Below are 26,634 nucleotides of genomic sequence, written 5' to 3'. Positions count from 1 at the left end.
AATGTCTCCAGAAAAATATCTTTACAGACGTACACACACTCTCTTAACCACATGGACACCCACTGCCCTTAAAAATAGTCTTATAAAACTGTAACTGATTTGATGCTGGATACCTTTATCTCTCCAGGTAGGTATTGATTTACCTTCTACAAAATGGACACTGTGGTTACAGAAGGAGACTTCCAGCCGTGAAAAATACTGGAGGCTCACAGTACAAACATGACTTGCTCTGTCTGCTGTTTCTTACCTCTCTTCCACCCTGTTGTTTTAGAATGCATTACAGCCGGAGGTCACCCAACAGTGACACCCACTGGTACGAAACTGAACAACTGCCCCTTGGCCTGGAGAACTTTAATTTTATGAACCATCCTTTGACAGTAGGGGCTCCGTCTCCCTCTGCTTTCTCAGACCTCAGTCACACTGATTCCTCCATATTTGCTCAGTTCATGCAAATTAAGACTGCTAGTTTCTACGAAAAATGTATTAGGGTTCTGGAGGGTTCAGTGAAATTCACCATCTTTTATCTTGATAAAGGGAGTGCTGTACTGAAATCATGAGGCATCACCTCACACATCTCCCATACTGCCTCAGTGCAGAGTCACATGGAGCTTGGAGCCAATCCCAGGAAGCAGAGAGCATGAGGAAGATGAAATAGTCAGACATCACACACTATGGACAATTTAGTGACAGTGGGAGGAACCCAGAGTACCTGGAGGAAACCCAGAGGAACACTGGGAGAACATTCTAAATATACGCTTCATTATAAATAATAATTAGTGTGATTGTGGTGTAAACACACGATTGTTATCCATTGCTTTTAATAATTTTCTTATTATTCTTGTTCAGCCTGGAATTTGGGAATCCTCTGATCCTACAGCTTTTGAGGTCAGCCCCAAATCAGCTTTCCCCTCATCTGTCCTATACCCAACAGGCATGCTTGATATACACCTTTTGGATACATGTACCCGTTTCTCCAGATTGTGTCATTTTTTGCCACTTGGTCACTTTGCACATCGTTGCCACCAAACTCCATTGGCTACTTCAGGGTGCAGGTCATACAAAAATCCAGACAAAAAGAAAGTGACCCAGACTCATCTTTCACCCCATTTCTCTCATCCCTCCATCTTCCAATTGCCTTCCATTCATTTTTCAGGGTCTTCTCACTCATCTCACTCATATGCCACAGCCACCAAACGTGATAGCCTCTGGCCATACCTCCCAACATGCTCTGAAAGTCAAACGGGCTCGGACTCATCTTTTGTCATTTTTCATCACTTGTTCCTCCCGTTGACTTCCATCCATTTTTCAGAGGTTCCCACTTAGTCACTGTCAATGACACGGCCAGCATACTGCATAAGCTACCATAGTAACACCCTAGCAACCACTGTAGCTACCTTAACAACACCGTTGCAACAACCTTGAGATACAAACACCTTAGCATACACCAAAGATACCACAGCAACCACCTATCGGTAGTATAGCAACATTCTAGCAGCCTAAGCAAAACCATAGCAACATCCTATCAACCACCTAAACTACTTTAGCAACACATTAAAGTCACCTTGAGTAGCATAGCAACAACTTGGTGTTTTGGTTGCCATTTTCTTACAGTAAAATAGTTAGTTATGGGAAACCCTATCAAAAATTTCAGAAAACACTAACCTACAGCACCTGTCACTGCTACGGAGCAATCATACACGGATTTTTCCTCAGGAAATGCACTTTTCTATTTTTATAATTGTGTTTTATACGTGATATTATGAGCTCTCTATCATTTAATAGTACCTGTAGTATTATATAAAACCTTTAAACAAAAAGACATGAACCTTCAAAGGAATAATGAGAGTGTCAGATTGGTATTGGCGTGGACTTGGCCTCCCTGAAAAAGGCTTTTCATCACCTGCATGCTCCTGCACCTTTCCTTGGGGAGGTACAAAGGCAGCACTCTGAGGAAGCTGCATCTTCTCATCTACTCCCTTTCTTCCTTTCATCAACCAGTCGATACCTTGTCTGAGAAGGTTCATTGACCGCTGGGCCCTCCACAGAAAGAGCCGTGGACTCAGAACACTTTGCTTGTTTCCACACGGCACTAACCCTGCATGACCAACATTTCCATAGAGAGCTGGCTGCACATGAAGGACTGCAATTAGCATTTTAATTTTAGGACCTGATTGACTGTCCCCTGCTTGGGACAGTGAACACAACCAAGTAAGCTGGTGTCAGTGACCAGGATCAGTGAGCAGCAGGTACCTCACACCTTCACGGTTGGGGTGGGATTAGTGCCTCTGCTCTGTGTGGCGTTTGCTATGCAATTAGGCTACTTACTTTCTCTAAATTACCCATAATGCACATTCACCAATGGACTACACTCCTTGATGCCCAATGCTGACTGAGACGCTCTCAAGGATAAGTGACTGGAAAATGCCAGGATGAGGCTGTAACATTAAAAGCTATATTTTTGTGAAGTAATGTAGCGTATTCGTGAACTTAACGTAACCACCCGGTGCTTCATACTATACACCTGAGATTTTTTTTTTTTAATTAAGCACAACACAAATAGCACTACATTTTTTGGGTACAACTTTATTTTTCTGTCTTGATTGGGAAATATACAATAGAGGACTAGCGAAGATGTCAGTGAATACATTTAGATTTTTTGGTTTATGAAAATTATGCAAAATAAACTTGTACAAAATTTCGTCATTTGGAATTAAGAAGAGATCTTTTGTGGCGGATGGTATTTTTTTGGGATGCGGAAGCAAAACACCATCTGTATAAATTAGCATAACAGTGCAATCATCTGTCCGTAATATAGAACAAAGTTTTGGAAATGATGTCGTCACACACAGTGTGCAGTGCTCTGGAGCTCTCTGGTTAGTCGAATTCCTGCCTCCTTGCAACTGGCAGTGTTGACAGCGAGTATTAATACCCCTGTTTTTGCACACTGAAATAAATACTCTCAGTATTTAATGTGGCATGGATGTGCTGCCCACCTCTCTGCCCATTGCCTTTGTGCTTACTGTATATCCTCGGTGAGCCAACTGTGGGGTACGGTGAGGAACAAACTCGGTGTGAAATCAGATCCTGAACGGTCCGTCGTCTCCCGATCTGTAGAAGTCAGGACACGTTTACAAATACCGACTGCAGAAAGACTCACATGTGATGTGCAGTGCAGCTCGATGGGGGACACAGGCATCCACAGAGGCCGTTTATAAGCATGATCCACGCAGCAGGACTGGAGAGCCTGATGGGACGAGGCCTTGAATGTCCCCAGGTGACGGGGGTTGAGAGAGACCTGGTTAAGACTTGGGTAAGTGGACCAGCTGGCCGACACAGATGTGCATCTCACCACACAGTCACAGTGAGCCGTACGACTTTTTTGTAGCATGACACAAGCATATCCTCCCCCTGTCCGACGGCAAACATCATCACACCACAGTGAATCCGCTCTGCTGTCCTTCGACAGATAAAGGGCGGCATTTTAAACACCAAGAGTGTGTGTAAGCACAATTCCTGTCAAAAGAAACAGGCAGAAAAAATAACCTCCTTTCAGTTGATATTACTTCCTAAATCAAGTTTCCGACATTTTTATATAAGATGACGACGAGCAGAGACGTTTTTGCATAAACCGTCATATTAAATGACTCGAACTGAAACATGTTTGTGCCAGACACCTGATGATGAAAAATAAGACAATTCCTTTGACTTAATTTAGACAAAGCAGATGCTTTTTAAGTTGATCAGTGATTAGACTACAGAGCACAACAATCAGGTAGCAAAATAGAAACCAATGTTTTTTTTCCAGGTCATTCCTTCATTCCTCTCTTTCTGTGGAGGGCTGTTCCAATTCATCTTCTCTCAACACTAATGGCAAAAACAAACATGACGAAATCAGAGAAATCCGTCCTCTCGTGGATGCAGGACTTTGTTAATGGGTCATTCTTTTAACACTGATATGCATTTCACTGCTCCAATGAGGATGAGCACATCTGCAAAACCTTCTTGAGCCAACTGGTGGAAGCACAGGAGTCGGGATGTTTCTTGACGGTACAACGAATTTCACAGCGAAGAACAGATACAATGACTTGCTCAGCATCATGGTCCTGCAAAGTCAATGTTGCACAATGACTTCACAATCATGGGACGTGACACAGCACAGGTACACGACGGTCACACGTAGCACAAGTACACAGACGTAAGACTTCGGCTGTCGCTGGCTTGCTGGGTTTGCGCTCTTGGAGCCTGAAATGGACGTGCCTCAAGGATTGGGAGAAGGCTTTAGGAATAAAAGGCAGCTTTCCTGTTACAATGAAAACAAACACCAATGTCTGATCGCTTCTTTGTTACATTCAAGTGTGCAACAGGAGAATTTCCTGGCTGACATTCTGAAGTCTCTAATTGGCCAAGAAACTGCCACAGGCTGGTTGATGCTGGGAGAGATGGGTTCAAATGAAGACCTCTTCTGAGGTATCTTCTGAGAGGTTAACCTGGACCATGAGGACGTTATGGTGGGCTGTGAGCATGTACCCAGACTTATGGGAATGGAAAGCTGAGCTCGCCCCACTTGATGAAGCAGGAATGACTGCGGTTGGGCAGTTCGCATCTAGAGGTCGAAGTCCAGCACGATGCGCTCTTCAAATATGGCGATGAGCAGCATGATGGCAAAGCCACTCAACATGCCCAGGTTCTGCAGCAGGAAGTGGCCCATCTGGCAGCGCTTGTAGTCCTCGCTGTCGCCATGTAGCATCTCTGGGAGCTGTAGAGACAAGGCCAGGGATGACCGGTGTTCCTAAACATGCATCGCTGGTGGGATTGAACCCGAGACACAGAGCGTGGAGAGCTGGCTGACAACATGGCGTTCCAGAAGATCACACCCTCCTCTATATTATAGATACTTTGCTTCAACTCGCCGTTTACAATTTGAGCCTCGTAAAACTTGTTTTGTAGTTGTAATAAGGAAAGTGTCAGTGTTCACAGAATGTATGGGAAAAAGATTAGACATAATTTAGTGAAGTACTACATCAGCCTGGGCGATTCATGACTCCATAATGCAAATTTACAATGTATTTAAGTATTATTTTGAGTAATCAAATTTACTCGGGAGGCCAGACAATACAGCCTGGCTGCGTCTCACCACATCCACCAGAGGGACAGATTAAAAGCAGCTGGCACAGCTGTAGGGACCTTCTCACCGTGACCATCAGAGGTGAAGCCACAGGGGGGTGGGGCTACAGGGAGGTGGGGCCACAGGGAGGTGGGGCCACAGGGAGGTGGGGCCACAGGGGCACTGGCTTCAGCTGAAAGCTGATTGGCCCCTGGAGTGTCCCCTCCCCAGTTTCTCACTGATACAAATCATATCATTGGCTAGTGATAAGACTGGCTCCTCTGTATGAATGATGACCCTTCTTATATCTCCCCACCTTAAACAAAACGTTAAAAATCCTAGAATCGACGGTGTTTCTCACCATGTCCACCAGAGCCACATACAGGAACATCCCAGCGGTGATGGCAAAGATCCAGCTGGTGACATTATGGGTGTACTGGCCGACGGCCGTGCCGATCAGCATGCCCACGTAGGCCATGAGGGCCGAGAGCAGGTTGTAGACGATGGCCTGCTTCACGGACATGCCGGCCTTCAGCAGCACAGCGAAGTCCCCTGTGGGCAGAGCAGAGCCGTGACAGTGTCAGCGAGGTCACCCGGCCGGGCTGCGGAGCGCAGCGAACGACGTCACAGAAAACCCGACGGCGGCCTAGATCCACAGGAGCTTTATGGGGGAACTGTCCTAAATATACCTGAATGCGTTTACTGGAGGATGAAACAGAGGTCATGTTAAGTCTGAAATTCAAAACTCAACCAGACAATTAAATGAAATGGGAAATGTCAGACCCAGGGGAGGAACCTACTGTCTAACGCAAAAACCGGTCTGCCTGTAACACTCGCCTGCATCCACCCTGCATACGTGCAGCGACAATACACCTGGAGACAGCGGTACAGCCGATCAGAACAGGCTACGGGAAACGCCTCCCCATCGGCTCGGCACGTAGCCGTGAGTGTGTGAACCGCGCTATAATCGCACGCGTCTGACCCCCGCGTAACCGCTTCCAGAAAGCGTGCAGGCCGGTGGAGGTCATGACTCAAGAAGCAGGTTTAGAGCCGCCGGCTCCGTGCTCGACTACAGCAATGGCGGGCCGGTGTTCCCCGGAAATTCAGCGGCCAGCCGATGATCGCCCCCAGAGAGCCGTGCATGGACAGACGTGGGCGGTGATTTACAGCGAGATCAGAGTCTGTGCCAGTGAGCGGCCTTCTGCTGGCACGGTGTGTAACTGCGTAATTTTCCCTGACAGAAGAGCATGTGATCCTTTGGTGTACTGTTAAGCGTGTTGGCAGGACCCCGGTGTAACTTCCTGCGAGTTAAATCTGGCAGGCGTTCTCAGGCCTGCCGTCTGGCTGAGGACCCCGTGGCATCGGCCTCGGTGACAGGAGATGTCACTCGTGATGAGTGTCACAAAATAGCCTCATTAGACAAGCTGGGGGTGAAGGGGGTGCCCAAAACGACTCCTGTGATTATCGCCTCCCCCCCCCCGTCCCCATCATCGCATCGGCCAGCTGACAAGTCGCTCCCATCCTGATGGTGGAGGCCTCCGGGCCGCGAGCAACGTCACAAAGCGAAACACACCATCTGCGACTGAGGCGAGAGGCGTCGCAAGGCACTAAGCGCGTAGATTGTCGCCTAATAAACCAATCTGTCAATTTCAGAAGCTCCCACCTGGGTCGATCACACTCCGATTGGCGAACGGCTCCAACGGAGGAACCGGATTGGCTACTGAGGCTAGCCGCTGATCATTATTGGCTTGCTGAATATTATTAACCATAAAAGGCGCATTAAATAGAGGAATGTTTACTAAACGGCAGGGGGATCATGGATCATTGGGCAGTTCTGTAAGCTAATAAGGAAGGGGCAGGTCATTTATCATCTGACACTCAGACGTAAGTACAACCCATAATGACGATCCTTTACATTCTGAGGGTTTATCACAGCTAGGCAAGCAGGATCTGCCGAATGATGGCAGGAAAAGTAAAGCGTCCAAGACAGACAAAGTTTAGTTCTTATTTTCAGGCATTTCAAAAAGACAGGAGGAGATCCTCATTCGGTTTTGTTTGCAGGATAATTTAGTTTATTACTAAACAATGTTCTCTCCTGTTTTCCGTTCAGGGTAAAATACACAGCAGCCAAGACTGCTGGCTGAAAACTATGCACAGTGAAGAATGCATCACACATCAACGGTGAACCCCACCCCCACAAAGCGCGTACCCCGAACACTGAGCCTACCCCACACCCTCCCCTGAAGGTCCACACACAAACGCAGCTGACTGGCCACCCCGTGGCGTGACACTCACCCAGCTCGTGAGGCAGCTCATGGCAGAACACAGCCACGGAAGTGCTGATGCCCCCGGTCACATTTGCGCTGAATGCAGCCCCTGGGAATCAGAAACGGCGCCTGTGAGACATCCCGCCTCCCGCTACCGAGCCACTGAGCGAACGGCGGCCCCTCCCACCTATGGCCAGCCCGTCGCTGAAGTTGTGCATGCCATCACCCATGATGACCATCCAGGCGATGCTCGCTATGCCAGCATCCTTCATTTCCTGGTCTGAGTGGCAGTGGTGGGCGTGGCCGTGGGCGTGGCCATGGCCATGGGCGTGGCCATGCATCTTAACCTTGGCCTTCTTGGTGCTCTCGCGGACAGAAGACTCCTCCTCCTGGGGGCTGGAGGTCTTGGGATTGCTCTGCGGGTCCCCCAGTGATGATGCAGAGCTGTCAGCCCCTGCCAATGCATCAGAGGGGGAGGTTGGAACATTTTACATGGTCTCGGTCACCAACTGTCTGTAAAACGCAAAGCCAGTCTCAGCACTAAATAAAGACCTCGTCTTATTTCCTATTACAGATAAAAAGGAGAGTATTTAGATCATTTAAATCTTACGACAGATCTCAGATTTTATAGCGTGTCCTAAAGCAGGTGGTCCCTGGCTATCCCATGTAGGCCTACAGATAAGCTTGGGTCCCCATAATTCTAGTTGGATTTTCAGTCAACAGACGCAGATAAACAGGTGGGTGGACAAGGTGGAAAGTCAGACATCCCCTAGTGAGCCCAGATGGATCAGAGCCATTGTCAGAGTGGCGAGACGGCAGTAATGATCCAAGGTAAGAAGAGCGGCAATGCCGACTGGCCATCCTCACTGAGTCTCTCTTACCATGAGGGGGCGCTGTGCTAGTTCGAGATCTCTCACCGAGCTGCGCTGACAGTTCGCCCTCATAGGTCCCACAAAACGGCTTTAATAAATCATGTGTTTGTCTCTGCCGTGTCACTGCTCCCTCCGTGAGCTGCGTCTCTCCATCGCGCAGTGCGGAAAACGAGCCGGTTACAATAAGGGGGCCTACAGAGCGAAGCTGGCAGGAGCGGAGGAACCCCGGCGGGGAGCTGGACAGCTCGTTAGCACTACAGAAGGAGGCTCTACCGGCAGCAGGCAGCGGCTTCAGGTGCATCAACTCCACATCGGAGCGCCGGTTCATCTGATGGTCTGACAGCTTTCGCCCAATGTTGGCCTCCTCCAACTTCCTGCTGGAGCTGCACCAGCTCTGCTGCGAGTAAGACGGTAAGCATACAGACTGTTTAAGCCAGCGTCTGGGTTTGGCTGTTAATGGCGCCCCTTTTTACGGAGGTTGCGGGGCGTGACGGTCCGCGGGCCTCACCTGCTGGTCCCTGTAGTGCTTGAACATGCCGATGCAGTGCTCAATGATGAAGAGAAGGTAGATCCCGGCCAGTGCGGTGAGACCTTTCCACACCCCGTCGAACTTGGTAGCGAGGTCGGCCTCCTCCTCCCCCTCCCCCTCCCCGCTGTGGTCGTGGTCGTGCTCCCCCTGGGACTGCAGTTACAGGGATATAGGGTCAGTGAGTCATCAGGGGATACCACAGACCGGGTACAAAGAAGACACTCCATAAGGCCTCAGCACACGTGACCGTGTGGGAATGTGCTCCGGTTTACACGTATGTGTGCCTTGCCCTCCTGCAGCATTTCCAGGCACAAAGACGTTTTTTCTGTTACCCGAGCTGATATACTGCAGACTCTGGAACCAGAAGCATTTCCTGTCGAGCTGTAAATCCACCTGCACCCATCTGACTGCATCTCTCGACAGCCAGACAGGATTAATAATGGGACCGTCTCCGTGGCGGCCAGCCGCAGTACCTACATGTGGCAGCAGGTGGAGCAGTGCGTCGCCGCTCAGGGTGCCCACCGCCAGCGCCACCAGGAAGGTGAGCAGGAACTTGAAGCAGGATTGGTTGATGATGGGCACCAGGAGCACACCCAGCAGAGAGAGAAGGCTGATGATGGTGATAGAGACAAAGCCCCAGACCCATGTCCACACTGCGGGGAGAGGGAGATGACGGAAATGTTACTGATCATTCTGTACAGCGTGTTCCATGATACACAAAGTAAAGCAGCCTGACAAGACCCTGTCAGAGAGACTGTGCTAATTCTGCCATTATTCCACACGGGGATGACTTCCAGCCAGTGTTCTGCATTGCAGGAAATGCGGTTTTTAAGAATCCCGCCAAAGCAGCCTTCAGATCACATCACTGCTGCTATCCGCCATCGCCTGTCCTGCGCCATGCTCTCACGGACACAAGGGGGAGCCCTTTACATCTGAGGGAATTCACCAGAAATGCCGGCAAATCAACACGGAGGGCAGACGCAGAGAAGGTCTCATTTTGTTCTGGGGCAGAAACCAAGTGTTAGAACGCAGACTGGCAGAAAGCTCTTCCCTCTTTACTGGACAATGGGAAGGAATGATCAGCTGCTCAGTGTATGTACAGTATAATCATCACTGTAAATGAAACTGTTAATGGTAAAACACCAGGCCGTCGGCAGGTTGATTAGAAACCTTCCATAAGTACTGCCCCCTACCTATCCGACCAAAGTATTACAAAGACTGAGGTGAGCATCCCAAGCTTCTCAGACAGAGGGGAAAAGGAGTGCTACACCCTATCATTTATTGGGTAATACTTGGGTCTCTGGGCCAGTAAAGCGGACTCATGCATTAGGTTTTGGCTCTAGGCAGGGATGCGTGTAACTAGCAGGCAAGTACACATTCGCCTCATAAAGCAATACGTGCTGCAATCACAGCAGCACAAATTCATATTAATATTATTTCCTGTCATAACATAACTAATGCACTTAAGACAGCGCATGAGTACTTGCGTGCCAGTTATGTGCATCCCTGACTAAATTAAAGTGTATTTAATAGGGAAGATTTTAACTTTAGATGCACTATAAGCTAACTCCCACCCCGATAGTTAACCAGCTCAACCATCGTAATGGGCAGTACCTGAGTGGGTCGGCTGCAGGGCCGAGGGCTGGAGCTCCACCTGGTGGTAGTGCCTGATACAGACACGGCTGTCAATCTGGTAGAGCAGCGCCGGGCACAGGTAGGAGAACTGGGTAGGGGAGATGAGCGCGTCCGGGCTCAGGCCGTAGTAGTACAGGAGCTGTGTGAGGTTGAGACACTGCAGGGGGGGGGGAACAATCAGAAAGGAGCACTTCCAGAAATTCATCTGGGCCGGTCCTGCTTGTGGTGTCTGAATAAACATGAAAGGCAGCCATTACTGAGTGGAGATCAGGGAAGACAATGCTGGCAGGAAAACAAAGGAGCGGGACAGAGGGCGGATGGCACAGCGCCGTCACCGGCAGCGCTGTCCCCAGTGCCCCCAGTGTCCCCAGTGTCCGCGTCACCACACCCCTCCTGGCGTCTCCGCTCCGTCTTAAGCGATACAATGCGTCTCGTGACAGCTCAACATCAGAAAACCGAAGGGTGAGCGTTTAGTGGGGAAACACCATCCTTGCAATCAAACACGGGCAAACCCGCACGTGTAAAGCGATCGCACCGGGACACTGTGACGCTCTGCAACGGAAACGCCCACTGTACGTGACAAGACAGCAACGCCCCCTACAGGGAACGAGGGTCACGACAAACAGCAGAGCTTTCCAGCGAGCAAAATGCTTTGCTTCTGTCACAGACAAAAGATTAAAATTTGATCCCAGCCGTGAGCTGTGGCAGAGCAGAACTGGCTTCTCTCTTGCATCCAGCTCCTCCCTGGAGGAAACACTCCATACTGTGCATAAGCTGTGCCGTAAGCAGGTCGTGTTCATAATCTGTACCATAAATCCCTGCTTAATGCCACATGTGCCACAGATAAGACAGAATTAGTCTGAAATCTGCCTCACAGACATACTGTGTAAACAATGCTCATGCTAACTGCTCCCAGACTGCTACTGTTTCATATTCCTGCTAAGTGCATGGCTACCGTTCTGAGCTCTAATTATCAGAGCCATTCTAAAAACCATAAGTCTCAAATTTCATTTACAACTAACTACCGGGCATTTCGCTAGAACGATTTCATTTTGTGCCTGTAGCTTTTTCCACACATTTCAATATAAGCAGTTCCTTATGATTTTGTGTAGTGCTCTACCTTTACAACAGGAACACAGGAATTGCAAATCAAATGGAGATTGGTCTTCTTTGATATGCAAAACTGACTCTCAGGGCATACAGACGTCAGGGTTTGGGTGCAGGATAAGTCTTCTAATGAGCTTAGCCAGTAAAACAGAGAAGTTCAGCCCGGTGGCTGTGCTTGTACTTAAATACGTCATGCTCACAAGCCCGTAAGAGGAGATATAGAAAATCCCCACACCCCAGTAGCGCCCCCTACCTCTTCATGCTGGTGTGTGACGTCTTCATTATGGATGGCCTCAATGTTCCTGACAGGGGCTGACCGCTTGCTAAGGTGGCGCTTGTTATGCCGGTGGACATGATCGTGATCTTCATCACGGTCATGGCGACTGTCTTGGCCTTGGTCATGGTCATGATTATGGTCTTGGATGTGGTCTCTGTCTTGGCTAGGTTCATGGCTGTGGTCGTGGTTATGGTCTTGGATGTGGTCTCTGTCTTGGCTGGGTTCGTGATCATGCTCGTGGTCATGAGCTTGGTCTGGGTTATGTTTGGGGTCATGCTGTTGTCTTTGTTTGTGGTCGTGTTCCTGACTCCCGAGGCCCCTGGCTTTGGTGCGAGGCCCTTTGTTCTTGTTGGGCTTCTTGGGCCTCCCGCTCTGGGCGTCCGGGGGGTCGGCAGATGGCTGCAGTCCTGCTCCCTCCGGCTCCTGATGCTCCCCAAGATGCCTGTGGTGATGCGGGTGCCGTACTGGCTCTTTTCGCTCGTCGCTCCTCTGATCTCCGTCATTTTCATGTGTACCGTGATGTTCGCTCTCAAGTTCAGGACCAGACTCGCCTCCTGGTGAGGCACCCGGGCTTTCGGTGGCCCTCGCTTCTCCGGGCCTGCAAGGGGAGGGCTGAGCCGTAGTGCGGTTGTGTTCTGGCTCGGAGCGTGGCAGGGAGTGCACTTCACCATGCGGGCTGTGGGTGTGGAGGCCCTCCTGGACATCCAGCATGTCCAGATGGGCTACATGATCGTGCCCCAGGTTCTCGTGTTCCAGGCCCAGCAGCCGGACCTGGCCCAGCCCCAGGCTCAGCAGCAGGCTCTGAAAACCATTGAAGTCCAACTGGTCCTGATTTCCATAGCGAATGAAGAGTTGCTGGATGTAGAAGTTCTGCTCATTGACAGCCTCACTGGGGCCCAAGCCCTGGTGGGGGTGCCCGCTGGATCCCGCTGTCTGGGACATCCGCAGGCTATCGTGGATGTGCGCGCCGTGGGGGTGCCCGTGACGGGCCTGGCTCTTGTGGACGTGGCTGGGGGAGCCCTGCTGGAGCAGGACGGTGAGCAGACAGAGCAGGCAGACCTTCATGACGTCCAGACTGCTGGGCACCTGCAAGACAGCACAAGCGGCATCATCTCCCACTGCTCTGGGGCAGTGCTGGGAACAGGAATCCTGCTGTTGTACCCTGGAGCAGTGTTTCTCAACCCGGACCTCGAGGTCCCCAGAAGCTCCACTTTGTTGCTCCCTCCCAGCTCCCTACCGGACAGTCCATTGTCTCGGGGTCCCCAAGGACAGAGTTGACAAACACAGCCCTTGAGCACAGAATCTGACCTGAACACCTTTCATCCAGCTCTTAAAAGTGTAAATTGTTTTGGATAAAAGCATCACGTAAACCGTCATAAAGGGTGCGTTCCCTGCTGCCACTACAGAGGTTATTTAACACGTAGTTATGCTGTAAAAAAGCTGACAGGCTATGATTCAGATGGTCTAGACGAGATTACAGATGCTTTAATTACAGCTCCACATCGTCTGAAAAACAGCTCAACCTGGCTCCATCCAATCTGAGCAGCAAAAATATATACAGATGCTCCTCAACTTATGATGGGGTGATTTCCCATTCTAAGTTAAAAATATCATAAGCCAAATATCATATATGATATGATAAATAATGATACACTGTTAAACACGGTATGAGATGTTTACACTCACAATCGCTACAGACTGGAAGCGTGGCTGTGTAGATGCAACAGTAGAAAGTATCGTACGCTTTATCGCTGACCTTGGAACAGATCGAAATTCAAAGTTCAATGACTACTGATGGCACATATCCGTAAAGTCAAAATATCCCAAGACGAACCATCTTAATGAGAGGAGCATCTGTATTATGAAAAGACAGACAGGAACAAAGATAAAAACACTCCACGGGAAACAGCATTAAGCACCATTATAATAAGTTACTACTGACTGAATTGAAGGCTAGCTCACACACAGTCCCTGCCTGGGTCCTGGGTAGAAGTCAGTGCTTCATTCATTTGACCGTCAGCCAAGGAGACCATGAACAGGGCAGATGCAGCTTAAAGAACAACATGCAGCTCCTGCAGCCAGGAGAACAGCGCCAACCGCAGGTGAAACAGCACGGCCCAAGAGACCATCTCAGCGCCTGTAAAGTACTCACTTCAAATCGCGCAGTACTTTTCCGTCTGATTGCTCCACGCTTGGCTTTCACACATTGCTCAATTTCAGGCTAATCTTCCGATGCTCCAAACTACTGTTTATAAACTTGAATGCGTGAACTTTGACCTCTGACAAACGAAATCTGTCCTTTCCTCGCCCTCCTTCCACATCTCTCATCCACACAAATGGCTCCCTGTCTGCCATCAATATGCTCTTTGTTGGAGTCGCTACACTTTCAGAGGGATACCCAAAAAAAAAAAAAAAAAAAACACACACAACACACTCACATATACACACAATAACCTATATTTTCTGGAATTATCATGTGACGATAATTTTAACAGCAGCTTTTCGTCGTTGGGAAAAGGCTGAATTATTAGCAGGAAAGCAGGCAGCCCACAACAGGCCTATTTATCAGCAAAGTGCTGCACATCCCAGCGGCACGGCCCTTTCACTCACACATCGCTTTTTCTAGCCCTTACTTATTCAGAAAGTGTGGACTGCCTGTGTCAGGTCATCATGGGGCACCCAGACACCAGGGCGACCAAAGCATGACTTAAGACCTCTGAGCTGGGAATGATGTCACTCCCAAGTTACCATGTTCCAATACAACAAACCAGAATGTCATTCAGCAATACTAGTTCTAGACATTGTTGCCCATTGTTAGCAATACCAGTTGATAACGACACGTTGTACGGTATTTTGCGCATACAAATACTGTAACATGTCCACAGAGGTTGGACAGTACTCTGTGTACAGCTGATTTAATGAGAAACAATTAGGACATAAGTACTAATAAATAGTAAATAATTACAGCTTTCACTTCTGTTGATACAGAGTTTCCTCTGAGTTTACCTAGTCAGAATTCAGACTTCCACTCCAGTTGAAACTTCTAACCATGAACTCTGAAATTCTAACTTCCCAGTTAAAATGGAATGCACCATTAAACCATTACTAATTAGCGCACTGGCAGTTGATGAAAGGCTACGGGGCAGATTACAAAGCCAGAGCATGTGGGGGTTTATTCGAGGGTGGGGAGAGATCAGGTGATAATACAAGGGTGACCTATATGTAACCGTCCCTTAAAATAAAATGCTTCTAGACTGTCCTTCGCCCTACACACGCTGCCATTCCCAGAACAATCCCCCTCCCCTGTCTCCTCCCAGCTTTGTGACATGAGGAGGGCCACACGACTGTAGCTGAATGTAAACAACTCCTGAACAGTGTCGTTCACCTTCACCAAATGCATTTCAAAATTTCTCTATTCGCAGCCAAAAGCTTGTCAGAAACCAAGCACCACTATATAAATATTAAGTCCAAAACAGTAATTAGTGAACTATATAAAATTCATGCAAAACATTATTTCTCACAATTTACATGCCCGGGCAATTCTTTTTTCCAATATGTCACGACGACTTTGATGCGGATCATTTAAATGCAAACCACTGCATAACTTATAAAAAACAAGAAGAAAAAAACCTGCCTAACTACACTCCCAGGAGCACCTGAAGGACAGACTGAAGGTACATCACCACCATGCTGCAGTACAGCCACCTGACCACTAGGACTGGACCGGCTGCGTCACATGATTTACCAGGCGGCTGTCTGAAACTGGTCTATGAGGAAGGTCCGATTAGAGGGTGCTCACAATGGCCGGCTTTGTCCAGAAGGTCACGGGAGTCAGGAGAAGTCGATCGTGCTCAGCGATCACAAAAAGCAACACCATTAGCTGCCAAATGAGCGCCAGTCACTGTTATAGGGCTCATTTTCACTGAAACATGGCTCAAGCCGATTCTTATTTAGGCGTTTACACCACCCACAAACTCATTCTGCTTACGAGGTCACAAGCAGATCAGAAATAATAAACACAGCTGACCGAAACCATACGGGTAGCCGGCCCTGCCGGTTCTCCTCACAATCTGCGGTCTCCTTTCCAAAAAAACACTGCCAGAAACGTACCTCTGTCTTCTGCAATGTGGCTATTTAAGGTCAGAGTGTAGAGAAACACAAGTAGGCAGGAGATGATGTTCCATTCGTAAGTAGGTTAAATGTTGATAGTGGCTTGCAAGCTGTGAAACAGTACTAATCTGAGAGCGGGTTCGAAGGTCAGAACTTCCCCTGTGCACGTAAACTCTCTCTGACAGCCACACCCACTAACATAACCATTATCAAGTGACAATTACTACAAATGGGTGTGAAAGTTTTGCAAAACCTGTGCAATTATCTAGTTTTCTTCATGAATGCTTCAGATAATGAGACCTGATCTTCATGTTAGACAATCTATAAAGAAAGCTTGCAAACACTCATACAGGTATCTGGTAACCAGTGGAAATTCTTATCGGCAATAAACTCAGAGACTTTTGGAATCTGCTGACCAGAGCTGTGCAGTGGCTAAATTCTGGCCCATTCCTCGACACATTATTTCAGTTCAGCTACCAGTCAAAAGTTTGGACACACCTACTGCACATCTTGATGTTCTGCAAGTACTGTATCATCATGTGAACTAGGAAAGAGATGGAGTGCTGTGACAGATGACCTGGCCTCCACAATCCCCTGACATAAACCCTACACAGCTGGTTTAGGATCAATTGGATCAAAAAGTAAAAGCAAGGTAGGAGAAGCATTCCAGGTAGCTATATCTGGAAGCTGGTTGAAAGAATGCCAACAGTCTACTCTACTGAGGCAAAAGGGGGTTATTTTGAAGAAAATAAAATTTGAAGAAATGTTGAACACATCTCTTGGTTGTTGCAATATTCGATATGCATTACTCAGCATTTAGGTGGGACAGACACCAGGACTAACTTGGTCATTCAGAAACATGAATGGCCTTCAGTTTGACCAACTCTTTTAATGATGCATGACCACAGACACGCTGACATTCTGCTGTGGAAGTCCCAGATAAAAATTGGAATTTGTTGGACTCTCAATGAGCACAAGCCTTCCAGACCCTGAGGCAGCAAAGCAGTCTAGCGTCATTACATTCCCTCCACCAGGCTTTGCAGCTGGCACTAGATTTGGCAAGTGTTTCCCTCTCTACATGAAACATATCACGCTGTACATTTACCGAAAAGCTCAACTGTTGTCTGATCTGTTCACTGCTGGGGAACATCCAGTCTACAGCACATTTTCTTGGGTAACCTCTCATGGGTACCACTTATTTCCCCTCAGCGTTTTGCTAACAGGAGGCTCATGAACTGGTATTAAGTGCAAGAGGAGCCTCCAGAGACCCTTAGCTATCACCCTAGGGCTCTTTGTCACTTGTTAGAGGACTCCACGATGCACCTTTGCACTGATCTTTGAAGGACATCCATTCCTTGGGAGAGCAGCAACAGTGCTGGATATCTTCCAGTTGTATACTACCCATCTGACTGTGAACTGATAGTCTTTAGAAATGCTTCTGTAAGCCCATCCAGTTCCATTTCAAGGTCCTCTAAATTACCTCTAATTGGGCCAAGAGCAGGCAACCAAACCTGTTTCTATGTATGTGTTTTTTTAATACTGCAAGCTAAAACCCTGGGTTCCATTAAATCAGAGCTAGATAAGATTTTAACAACTCTGAGCTATTAGTTAAGTTCTCCCCAAACGAGCTTGATGAGCCGAATGGCCTCCTCTCGTTTGTAAATTTCTTATGTTCTTAGTTCAAACCTGAACTGACTGGAACATCTGACTCGAATGACCATCTTTAAGAGATTATCATCCTACGAGGTCCACATACCTCGATTGTTTAAACCATTCCTTCAAAAAAAATTATTTTTTTAATAAAATGCTTTTGATTTGTGAGATTAGAGGTGCGAACTCCTTCTATGCAATTGCAAACTGCAAATATCTGTAAGTTGCCCATTACTGGGCTACACAAAAAAGTAAATGTTTATCAAGTCACACTCCTTGTTGTTATAGTCCATAAAAATACATAAATGTGACAAAGCAGCACAATTAACTGGAAAGTAACATTTGAAGAACAATGTTACCTAAAATGCTTACAATTGCACAATTATGACCATGTCAGCAATTTGTCACAAGATTATATCTGGTTTCCTACCAGAATGTGGCTTGCTATTACTTAGAAAAACAGCACAAGGATGCCTCGGCCAATTAAAAACAGAGAAAGGGCTAGGTTCTGCAAATCCAATAGCGAGTTATTTCACCCAAACAAAACCAGCAACACCACATTGTAAGTAACAAAATAATAACGATATTGCCATTGGGATGCTAGTTTCTAGGAAAACTAGCCAACTAGGATGGGATCATACCAGAAAACATGATCACAGGGCATTCTGGGTAAATTGGCACATGGGAGTTCTATAAAACCATAAAGACACCATATTCAGGGTGGCCAAGCACATGACAATACCACAAAGCATGATTACCTTCTCTCATAACACTGAATAGCACAGTCACAGCACTGTCAGTAACGGGCTGTAACAATATGCGTATGTGTCGTGCGGCACTCAGTTTCATCACTGTCGGTTCGGTTATGTTCTTATGCACAATGAAAAGAATGTAAACATTTACTGACACAGGTGGAACCTAAATTTACTAGCAGATGTTCAACATGGAAAACATTATGCTACATTTTTATGAATTGTGTCCGAGTTGGTTACGGTTAATTATGGTCAAAATCAGTTGTCATAAGTGGTTTGAAAATTTTTTAGTTTTCCAATAAATTCCATCAACAATGGAGAGTCGATAAGACCAAGGCTGCCTGTCAGCTCTGCTACATCAAACTCTGATATTTTCTCACGGTCATTTGAGACATCATCCGAGTGTTTGTACGACCAAAGCAAGGTGGACACCATCTCTGCAAATTAGTTTCCCCATGGCATTTAAGGGACTTCTGTCAAGAAATTCAGACTGAGCTAAAAAGGTAAACGCAACTTGGGGTATTTATTGCTACAGATATGCTACCATATTCAGTGATAGAGAAGATGGGATTTACTTCATTCTGATTGTTTTGATGTTATGCATTTAAACTGAACTATTTTTACAATGTGCAGATAAGAGTCTCTTAGGTTTTGTTATTCAGATGCATTGCCTTGGATTTACAGAGTTCCTAATTATGTTTGTCTGCAGTTTTAATAACTACAATACAAATGTTTTCCCTGCTGTACTAAAATTACAATGAACAGGGAACCCAAAACTGAGATTTATACAGTACCATGCACTTTGTGTACCATTACACAACCTAACCCTAATCCTAGCAAAGCCGATAAATACTTGAGAAACAGACAGCAGCAGTAGCATACCTGAGCAAGGACAGGACATCCCCACATTGCGGGGACCTAACTCGAAATCATGAGGGAAGCTACCGGTCACATTTCTGGTCAACGATAGGCACCAAAGGACAAAGTCTGACCAAAGGAGATCCACACATACATTCAAAAAGACACAGATTCACACAAGGAGCACGTCTCACTGGCTGATCATCACCGAGAGGCTGCAGGCTCTCTCTCCAGGTCCAGGATCGCCCACATTCTTGGCTCAGCTTCCAGGTCATGTGCTGAGGAGCTCTAGCTGGGGGCCGCAGCAGATCCTTCATATGACTCTCACATGGCAGAGCACAAGGTGTCCACCATCTGCTCTGCTGCACAAGGCCTTCAGTCACACTAAAGAGAAGCTTTCAAGGTGTGCACCAGCGAGCCGACTGCTGCACCGCCACGTTAAACCAAAGCACACTCCCACAGAGGACGTGGGGGTACCTTTAGATGGACACCAAGTGGACATCAAACGAGACCTATTCTTTGCTCTGAGATACAAAACAGAAGACTGAACGCTTATTTAATGGATTATCCCACCCTTTTATTCTCCCCGCCTAAAACGATTCAACAGGTTGCTCAGATTTTTTTCACTAGTGACAGGTATCTGTCATCCTGCTTAATCCTAGATGTCACACAAAACGATAAGGAGATGCAGGTCTGCGTGGCACCGAGATCCCAAGCTGAGGACCGACTCTTGGCACACTGACGTTTTACACGAGTAAACATTTACAGTCCCGCCTAGCTAAGAGATAATGGTGGCCAATGCCAGAATTCCTGAGGTAACATTTTCCGTAAAAGCAGCCATACTATAAAAGCTCAAAATATGCATGTGCGTAGGCTGGACTCTGCAGGCATTCCATACCTCCAAATAAAACGATGGGTGGACAAGACTGCCAGGAAGGCTGCACATCTGCAGAACTTGGCCTTACCAGTTGTGTTAAGCTAGAGACCTTCAGGTTACACTTGCATATCCTGAAGAAGCACACCCTCCGCTACCCTTCCAGCTGCTGTTATCTCTGTGAGAATGCTGGCTGTAGATATCCAGGCCACAGGAAATTAGTATTTCATCAGAGAGAAGTGACTTGTTGCTGATCCTTAGCACAAAACTGACACTACAGACAACCACAAAGGAACTCTGATACCACTGCCAAACAATTTCAATTCCTTTAAGACATTGGAATTTCAATTTCAATTTCAAAAACACCACCTCAGAGTAACCTGTCTAGCATACATAAATAAAATCAAGAATCATCATTACAAAACCCTCACTAACGTAATTCCAGAACAACACGTCACCCTTCTGGCTAATATCTGAACCATGAAATGAACTGGCTCGACAGAAGCAGGATCTTATAAGCACATGTGTCACCGGGAACACAAATCAAAATAATGATCCTCACTAAGCCGTGTCTGTACTGGAGAGGAAGACGGGGTATGTGGAAACCAGAGGATTCCAGTGTCCAAAAGGCAAATAAAGAAAACCTTAAAAACAAAATGACTGGAAGGGAGAACAGAGGACAGCGTTCAGGCTCCGCGCCGTGTCACTGATATCAAGGTCGTTACCCCCACCCCTGAACCTGTGATAGGAAGACCCACATTATAAACACAGGTTATTACACACCCAGGGGGGGGGGGGGGGGGCGTCCTTCACTCTCAAAGGAGAACTCACCTCTTCACACCACGAAGAACCAGCCAAGCCAAGTGATGGAAAACCAGTGCATACATCAAAGCCTGGACCAGCTTTATATATATAGTTTATATATATATATATATATATAGTTTATATATATATAGTTTATATATATATATATATATATATATATATATAGTTAAATTTACTGGGGGTGGAAAAAAGAGGCAGTGGCTCTGGCTACACTTAGCTATTGGACAAGCAACCCAGACTATGAAACTCATAGTTGGTCAAGCACAAGATCAGTGGATTAAGGGAGTCCCTGGAGGCCGGAGGGATGAGCATGCTGAACTTCAAACGTTACATTCCAGAGAAACCAGAAAAGAGCCACAGTACAACCTGGGAATAGTAAACGATACCAAATCTCACAGGAGCACCCCCTATTTTTTCATTTATTATATTATATCCTAATTGTATTTAATGAGTATAATGTGAGTCTGGTCAGTGTAGCTGACTAAAGCTTCCAAAGCAAAGCGCCCCCATGAGGTCACATTCTTAAGTATGACAGGAGCCTCAGAAGCTGCTCACCTAAGCAGACAGTGGATTCCTGGGTCAGCCCGTTTCCAGATAAAGATATTTACATTAAACATTGATAATCACGCTGCTTTAAGCACCACCAAAACCTGACTGTGAGGGCCCAGGAAAGAAGAAAGATTAAGCACACTGTGGTCTTGTGGTTAATAAAACTCCCAATGTAAAACACGCAATCAATCTGGCTGCGAGAGAACAGCTTATTGTCATTGTGAAAACCCTGGAAATGTAAAAATGAAGCGTCTAATAAAAGTGATGCAGTCATGTAGCTTCAGATTACAGCAGCAACACAAAGGCGGCTGTGGGCTATAGTTTTACTCATTCAAACTGCACTAAATCTTTCCTTTTAACAATGAAAGACTTTCCGTTTCATAGCCTGTATGAAAATGCAAAGACACCCCAATAAAAAGCTCAAAGCGATTTGAGTCGAAGAATATTGCAGCCAGTATCACGCCGCCCAAACAATGTCAATTTTAATCTGGGCATTGTGGACACCAGGAAACGCCGTTAGAAAATGGATGGATGGATAGATGGATGCTAATATGTATGTGAGGGTATGATCAATCCAATAACCTCTCGTTTAAATAGAGCCAGCTTTGTATTGCCATTGAGTTGTATTATTCATCCTAACAGTATTATGGGTGTAAAAGGTTATGGGAGCCTCAAAATAAAGCAGAATAACAGGACATACATTTCAGTGCGTGTGTGCCTATATCCGCCTGTGGTGTTCAATCACCAGGGCTGTCATCCTGAATACCGAGGAGATACAAATATCAGTAGCAGCCATCATCCATCATATAAAGACATTAAATGCAGCCTTTTATAATAGGAGCCAGTGGGGGAGCCTCTGGCTCATCGCTTCTGCTACAGTGGTCCTGTGTGGCAAGAGTCTGGCTTAGCACAGGGTGTCCAGAGTGGAAATGAACTTAAGCACATTTTTGGACTGGGGAACTTCAGAGGGAGGGACTGGGCCGGACGGACAGACACCGAGGCGCAAATAAAACTGTCAGTGCCACAGGAGACCACAGCACCTTCCTTCATTGTCAATAACTGTGCTATATTTCAACATATTTAATATTTTCAGAAACAAGTTCGACAACATGGATCACAATGGAAGCAGAATATCTGGGACAGTGTCATTTTCCAGTATAGTAAGACAGGCAAATACCACAACTCCACCACACAGTTTCTAAATGACAAACGTTTGCCCCCTAGTATGAAACGTTTAACAGCAATGATGTGTGCGACACTTCACCAGTCCAGAATGCTTGGTGCCTCCCTGTCACATGTGCCCGTGACGACTCAGGGAAGGTTGTTTACAAAAAGTTCTCACTTCCACAATGAAGAAAAACTGCAAAAACAACCATAAACAAGTTGCACCAAGTGTCTTTTCAACCATAAATGTTTACGAGTCAAACCAGACCCAAGCTGTTGTATCCATTCGAGGACTGAGTGAGAGTACTTCTCCGTCCGGAAATGCGAATGCCCTTTGGACACATAAGGCCCTGGTGTCTATTCAAAAGAGAAATAAACATTTAAAGCATGGTTTGTTGCATGAAACCTTACTATGTGTGCACTTAGCACAATAGCAAAGGCATTACGGTCAGGTGACAGCCTGAAGACACCAACCGTGCAGCACCCTGTGTCCTCTACCTAACTTCTTAGTGCTCAGTGACACAATCCTTGTGTTCGGCCCGGTCTGCTATCCAGCGCCATCTAAGCTCAGTTCCACAGGAGGAACAACTGTGGATCCGGCTTCAGTGTGAAATTATGCAATGCACTGATTGAGATCTTAACCGATAAAACCAACAGAAGTGATTAGATTTCAGACAAACAGACCTATATGTGCAGGCAGATAATTAACCAACCAAAAAATATATATAAATAGTAGATGTGCTTTGATGAGTAAAGATCAACATTTAGGGAGGTTTCGGTCTCCAATACCCAGATACATACACAGACAGAGTAATGATGTGCTTGTGCATAGACCTATATGAATACAGAAAAAGCAAAGACTGATTATTATGAAGCCAGACATGAGTCTTGAATTAGTTTCTTAAGGGAAAAGGAAAGGCACTAAAAATTTTGCCCCATCTCTCAACACTCGGATACCGTAGTAGCCCTGGCACTCCGACCGACCCCCCCCCCCGGCTCAACGTGCCCCAAATGCCCCTCGACACTCATTGTCCCCAAGGAGGGGGCATCTATACCCGGGTCACGTTCCAGCCCGGATCGCAGTCTCAGTCCACGCGGCTTCCGCGGCCCCGTTTTCGGCGTTTTAACGCGTTAAAAGCCGGAAACAACACCGGCCTGTCTACGAGGAGGCTCCGGCCGACGCCGGCTCACCCAGTCCACCGACTGGCAACCGAACGACCCGCCGACACAGAAATGCTCGCGTTCAGAGCGCATTTTAGTATAAAATAAGTCGTACGCGTGAGAAACCTCAGTACGGAGAAGCCGGCGGACTGCTAAACAGGCAGGCTAACCTGGTTAGTTAACCTTGCATTTTTAAGACGCGCCATGCTCGACTGCCGCAGGCGGAATGTCCCGGGAGCGCGCAATGGCGACCGCGACATCAACATTAATACAATAATCACGACAAAAGCGACAAAAAGACGGACGCCGATTAAACGAGTGCCGAGCGCTACTGAGGTTCTCTCCGGCCGCCAGGCGAGCACCACCCCCGCAGCCCGCGCTGCGCACGACCCGCACGGCGCCGTTACCTCACTGCAGTGCCGTGCGCATCCCGTCTCCACTCGGTACCGACGCCGATCCACCGACCAAGCGGCCGACAACGGAACTGAAGGACGGCGCCGCGCTCCCGCGGAATTCACAGAGCGGCGTACAGGGCGCGCCGCCCACACTCTCCGTTGCACTTACGCTGTTCACGTAGTTGGATCCGAAGCACGAGGCGTGTTGACGCTGCGTGCTGACACGTACCGGCGGGATGACCAGATGTTACCTTCTCGGTTTTGTGCTGTTAAAATTCCGCTTAATGCTTTTGCTGTGTCGCGAACACCTTTATGGATATGGAGAAAGGTTAGCTAGTAAATGGCTTTGAATTACCGGACTTCCTACCTTAAAACGAAACTCTCTTCTCTCTCTCCATTGTTTCAAAACATCAAAACTTCCCACTTCCGGCCTAGACAGTAGTGTTTACCTAATTTATATAATCTATAGCAAAGAAGCACTGCCTCTGTTTTGTTTAGGTGAAACAGGAAACATTTGGTCAAAAAGAAAATGTCTTTGCATTTCATTGTTTTCTGAAAATGTATGAATTCTTGTTTATCACCTTGCTGCACAAAGGGATGCATTTTGGTGGACAGTTTGGAATAACATTGCTTTTGAACCTTGCTGATAGTGGCTGTGGAAATTGCTCATTACATTTTTCATATTACAAGCAAATTATGGTGGGATTTTAGAATTTTTAAAATTATCCCCCTGAAGAAAGGAATTTCTGTCAGCTGGGACTAAACTGATAAAATGAAGAATGAAATAGTTTAGCTAACAGAGCAAATTGACTATGAAAATAAGAGTGTGATCAAAGACCCCAAGAATCTGGCTGACAGCTTTGCACCGTCATGGAAAGCTGAAGAATTGGCTCCTGATAAGCATGTCAGTAGGGGATACAGCTCAGCAGTTAAGAGTGAAGTTTGATGCTTCCAGGTTTGCTGGTGCTGCTGTCAGCCCTCTTAGGTCACTCCAGATCACTCTGGCTGCCTGGAGACCTGTGGTCCAGGTGAATTGAACTGATGTCCCATCTGACGTTTACATCACCATGTTTTCCAACATTTCTTTAAAAAAAAAAAAAAACCTGTGCACAAGCTGCTTGGATTGAAACCAAAAAGAGCCTGTTTTCCTAATTTTAGGATTTACTACATCTTCAGGGGGGTTTGTTCTTGATGTGGTTTTTCTCCTACCAAGTATTACATTCAGGAACTTTTTCACACCCCAAAACTTTTCTAGAGGATTTTTTTCTTAAGCTTTAAGATTTTTTTGTCTTGTTTGTGCTTGTTTGTACTCATGGGTCTGCATATTGTTTTAATGACAATAGAACTTGAATTGGATGAGAGAGAGAGAGAGAGAGAGAGAGAGAGAGAGAGATAGTACTTCAATGATCCCTAGTGGTAAATTAGGAATGTTGAGTGGTGATCTGTTTCTTTTCAGTCTTGGTTTATACTTGGCTTTTAAATGATCATTGTCTTGCTTAAAAGTCAGTTTGCAGGTACGTTCTGATGTCACAGTGCACTGGAATTCATTAAACTGGCATTCATACTGTTTCCATCTGTTTTAACCTCAAGTCCAGTTGACTAAAAAACAGAAAGACATTGTGCTGTATGAGGCTCCTCTTGGCATAGGTTTCATCCTTCTGACAGAATGAGTATTTTCACACATCAAAAACCTGCAGTTTTATCTTTTCAAACCACATGGGATGGATGCAGCTGTAAAATGAGTGTATTCACTATGCACTGAGACCTCACAAAAAAGCTTCCCCTTAAATTCCTTCTGTAAAAGTCCATTTTTAACACTGGGATATTGGATGGAGGATTTTAAAACTTTATAAACCCAAGATTTCAGCTTGTCTTAAAAGCCTTCAGCTGCCACCTTTCTTTAACCTCTGTCTTATTGTACAGGGGGGGGGGGAGATGAGCTTGTGTCCTCTACCTGACAGTATGTCCTTGTGTCCTCTCACAGGAAGTGTGGCTTTATGTCCTTAGGCAGGAAGTGTGACCTTGTGTGCTCTCACAGGAAGTGTGGCTTTATGTCCTCTGGCAGGAAGTGTGACCTTGTGTCCTCTCACAGGAAGTGTGGCCTTGTGTGCTCTCACAGGAAGTGTGGCTTTATGTCCTCTGGCAGGAAGTGTGACCTTGTGTCCTCTCACAGGAAGTGTGGCCTTGTGTCCTCTCACAGGAAGCGTGGCTTTATGTCCTCTGACAGGAAGTGTGGCCTTGTGTCCTCTCACAGGAAGCGTGGCTTTATGTCCTCTGACAGGAAGTGTGGCCTTGTGTCCTCTCACAGGAAGTGTGGCTTTATGTCCTCTGACAGGAAGTGTGGCCTTGTGTCCTCTCACAGGAAGCGTGGCTTTATGTCCTCTGACAGGAAGTGTGGCCTTGTGTCCTCTCACAGGAAGCATGGCTTTATGTCCTCTGACAGGAAGTGTGGCCTTGTGTCCTCTGACAGGAAGTGTGGCCTTGTGTCCTCTCACAGGAAGTGTG

At 46.8% G+C, this 26,634-nt stretch overlaps 1 protein-coding gene across 12 annotated transcripts; it reads right to left on the bottom strand.

Annotated features, from left to right (window-relative positions):
- Positions 1-2,563: 2,563 nt before the first annotated feature.
- On the bottom strand, positions 2,564-24,544 carry slc39a10 (solute carrier family 39 member 10). Of its 12 annotated transcripts, none has more exons than XM_023823845.2 (11): positions 19,356-19,381; positions 13,478-13,547; positions 11,768-12,877; positions 10,387-10,564; positions 9,250-9,425; positions 8,752-8,925; positions 8,517-8,640; positions 7,559-7,825; positions 7,400-7,480; positions 5,466-5,656; positions 2,564-4,756 (listed from the first exon to the last, which is right to left on the bottom strand). In XM_023823845.2, exons 1-11 carry the CDS (start codon positions 19,364-19,366, stop codon positions 4,604-4,606), a joined length of 2,535 nt encoding a protein of 844 aa, XP_023679613.2. In that variant the 5' UTR covers positions 19,367-19,381; the 3' UTR covers positions 2,564-4,603. The 12 variants fall into 12 exon arrangements, with proteins under 12 accessions (XP_023679613.2, XP_023679619.2, XP_072556237.1 ...); XM_023823851.2 differs by lacking the exon at positions 19,356-19,381 and adding an exon at positions 13,944-19,169; XM_072700136.1 differs by lacking the exons at positions 13,478-13,547; positions 19,356-19,381 and adding an exon at positions 24,497-24,544.
- Positions 24,545-26,634: the final 2,090 nt, after the last annotated feature.

The sequence above is a fragment of the Paramormyrops kingsleyae genome, chromosome 16 (assembly GCF_048594095.1).
Source record: "Paramormyrops kingsleyae isolate MSU_618 chromosome 16, PKINGS_0.4, whole genome shotgun sequence".
NCBI classification, from domain to species: Eukaryota; Metazoa; Chordata; class Actinopteri; order Osteoglossiformes; family Mormyridae; genus Paramormyrops; species Paramormyrops kingsleyae.
Note: the sequence above shows the minus strand (reverse complement) of the source record. Positions and strands in the feature narration are given on the sequence as shown.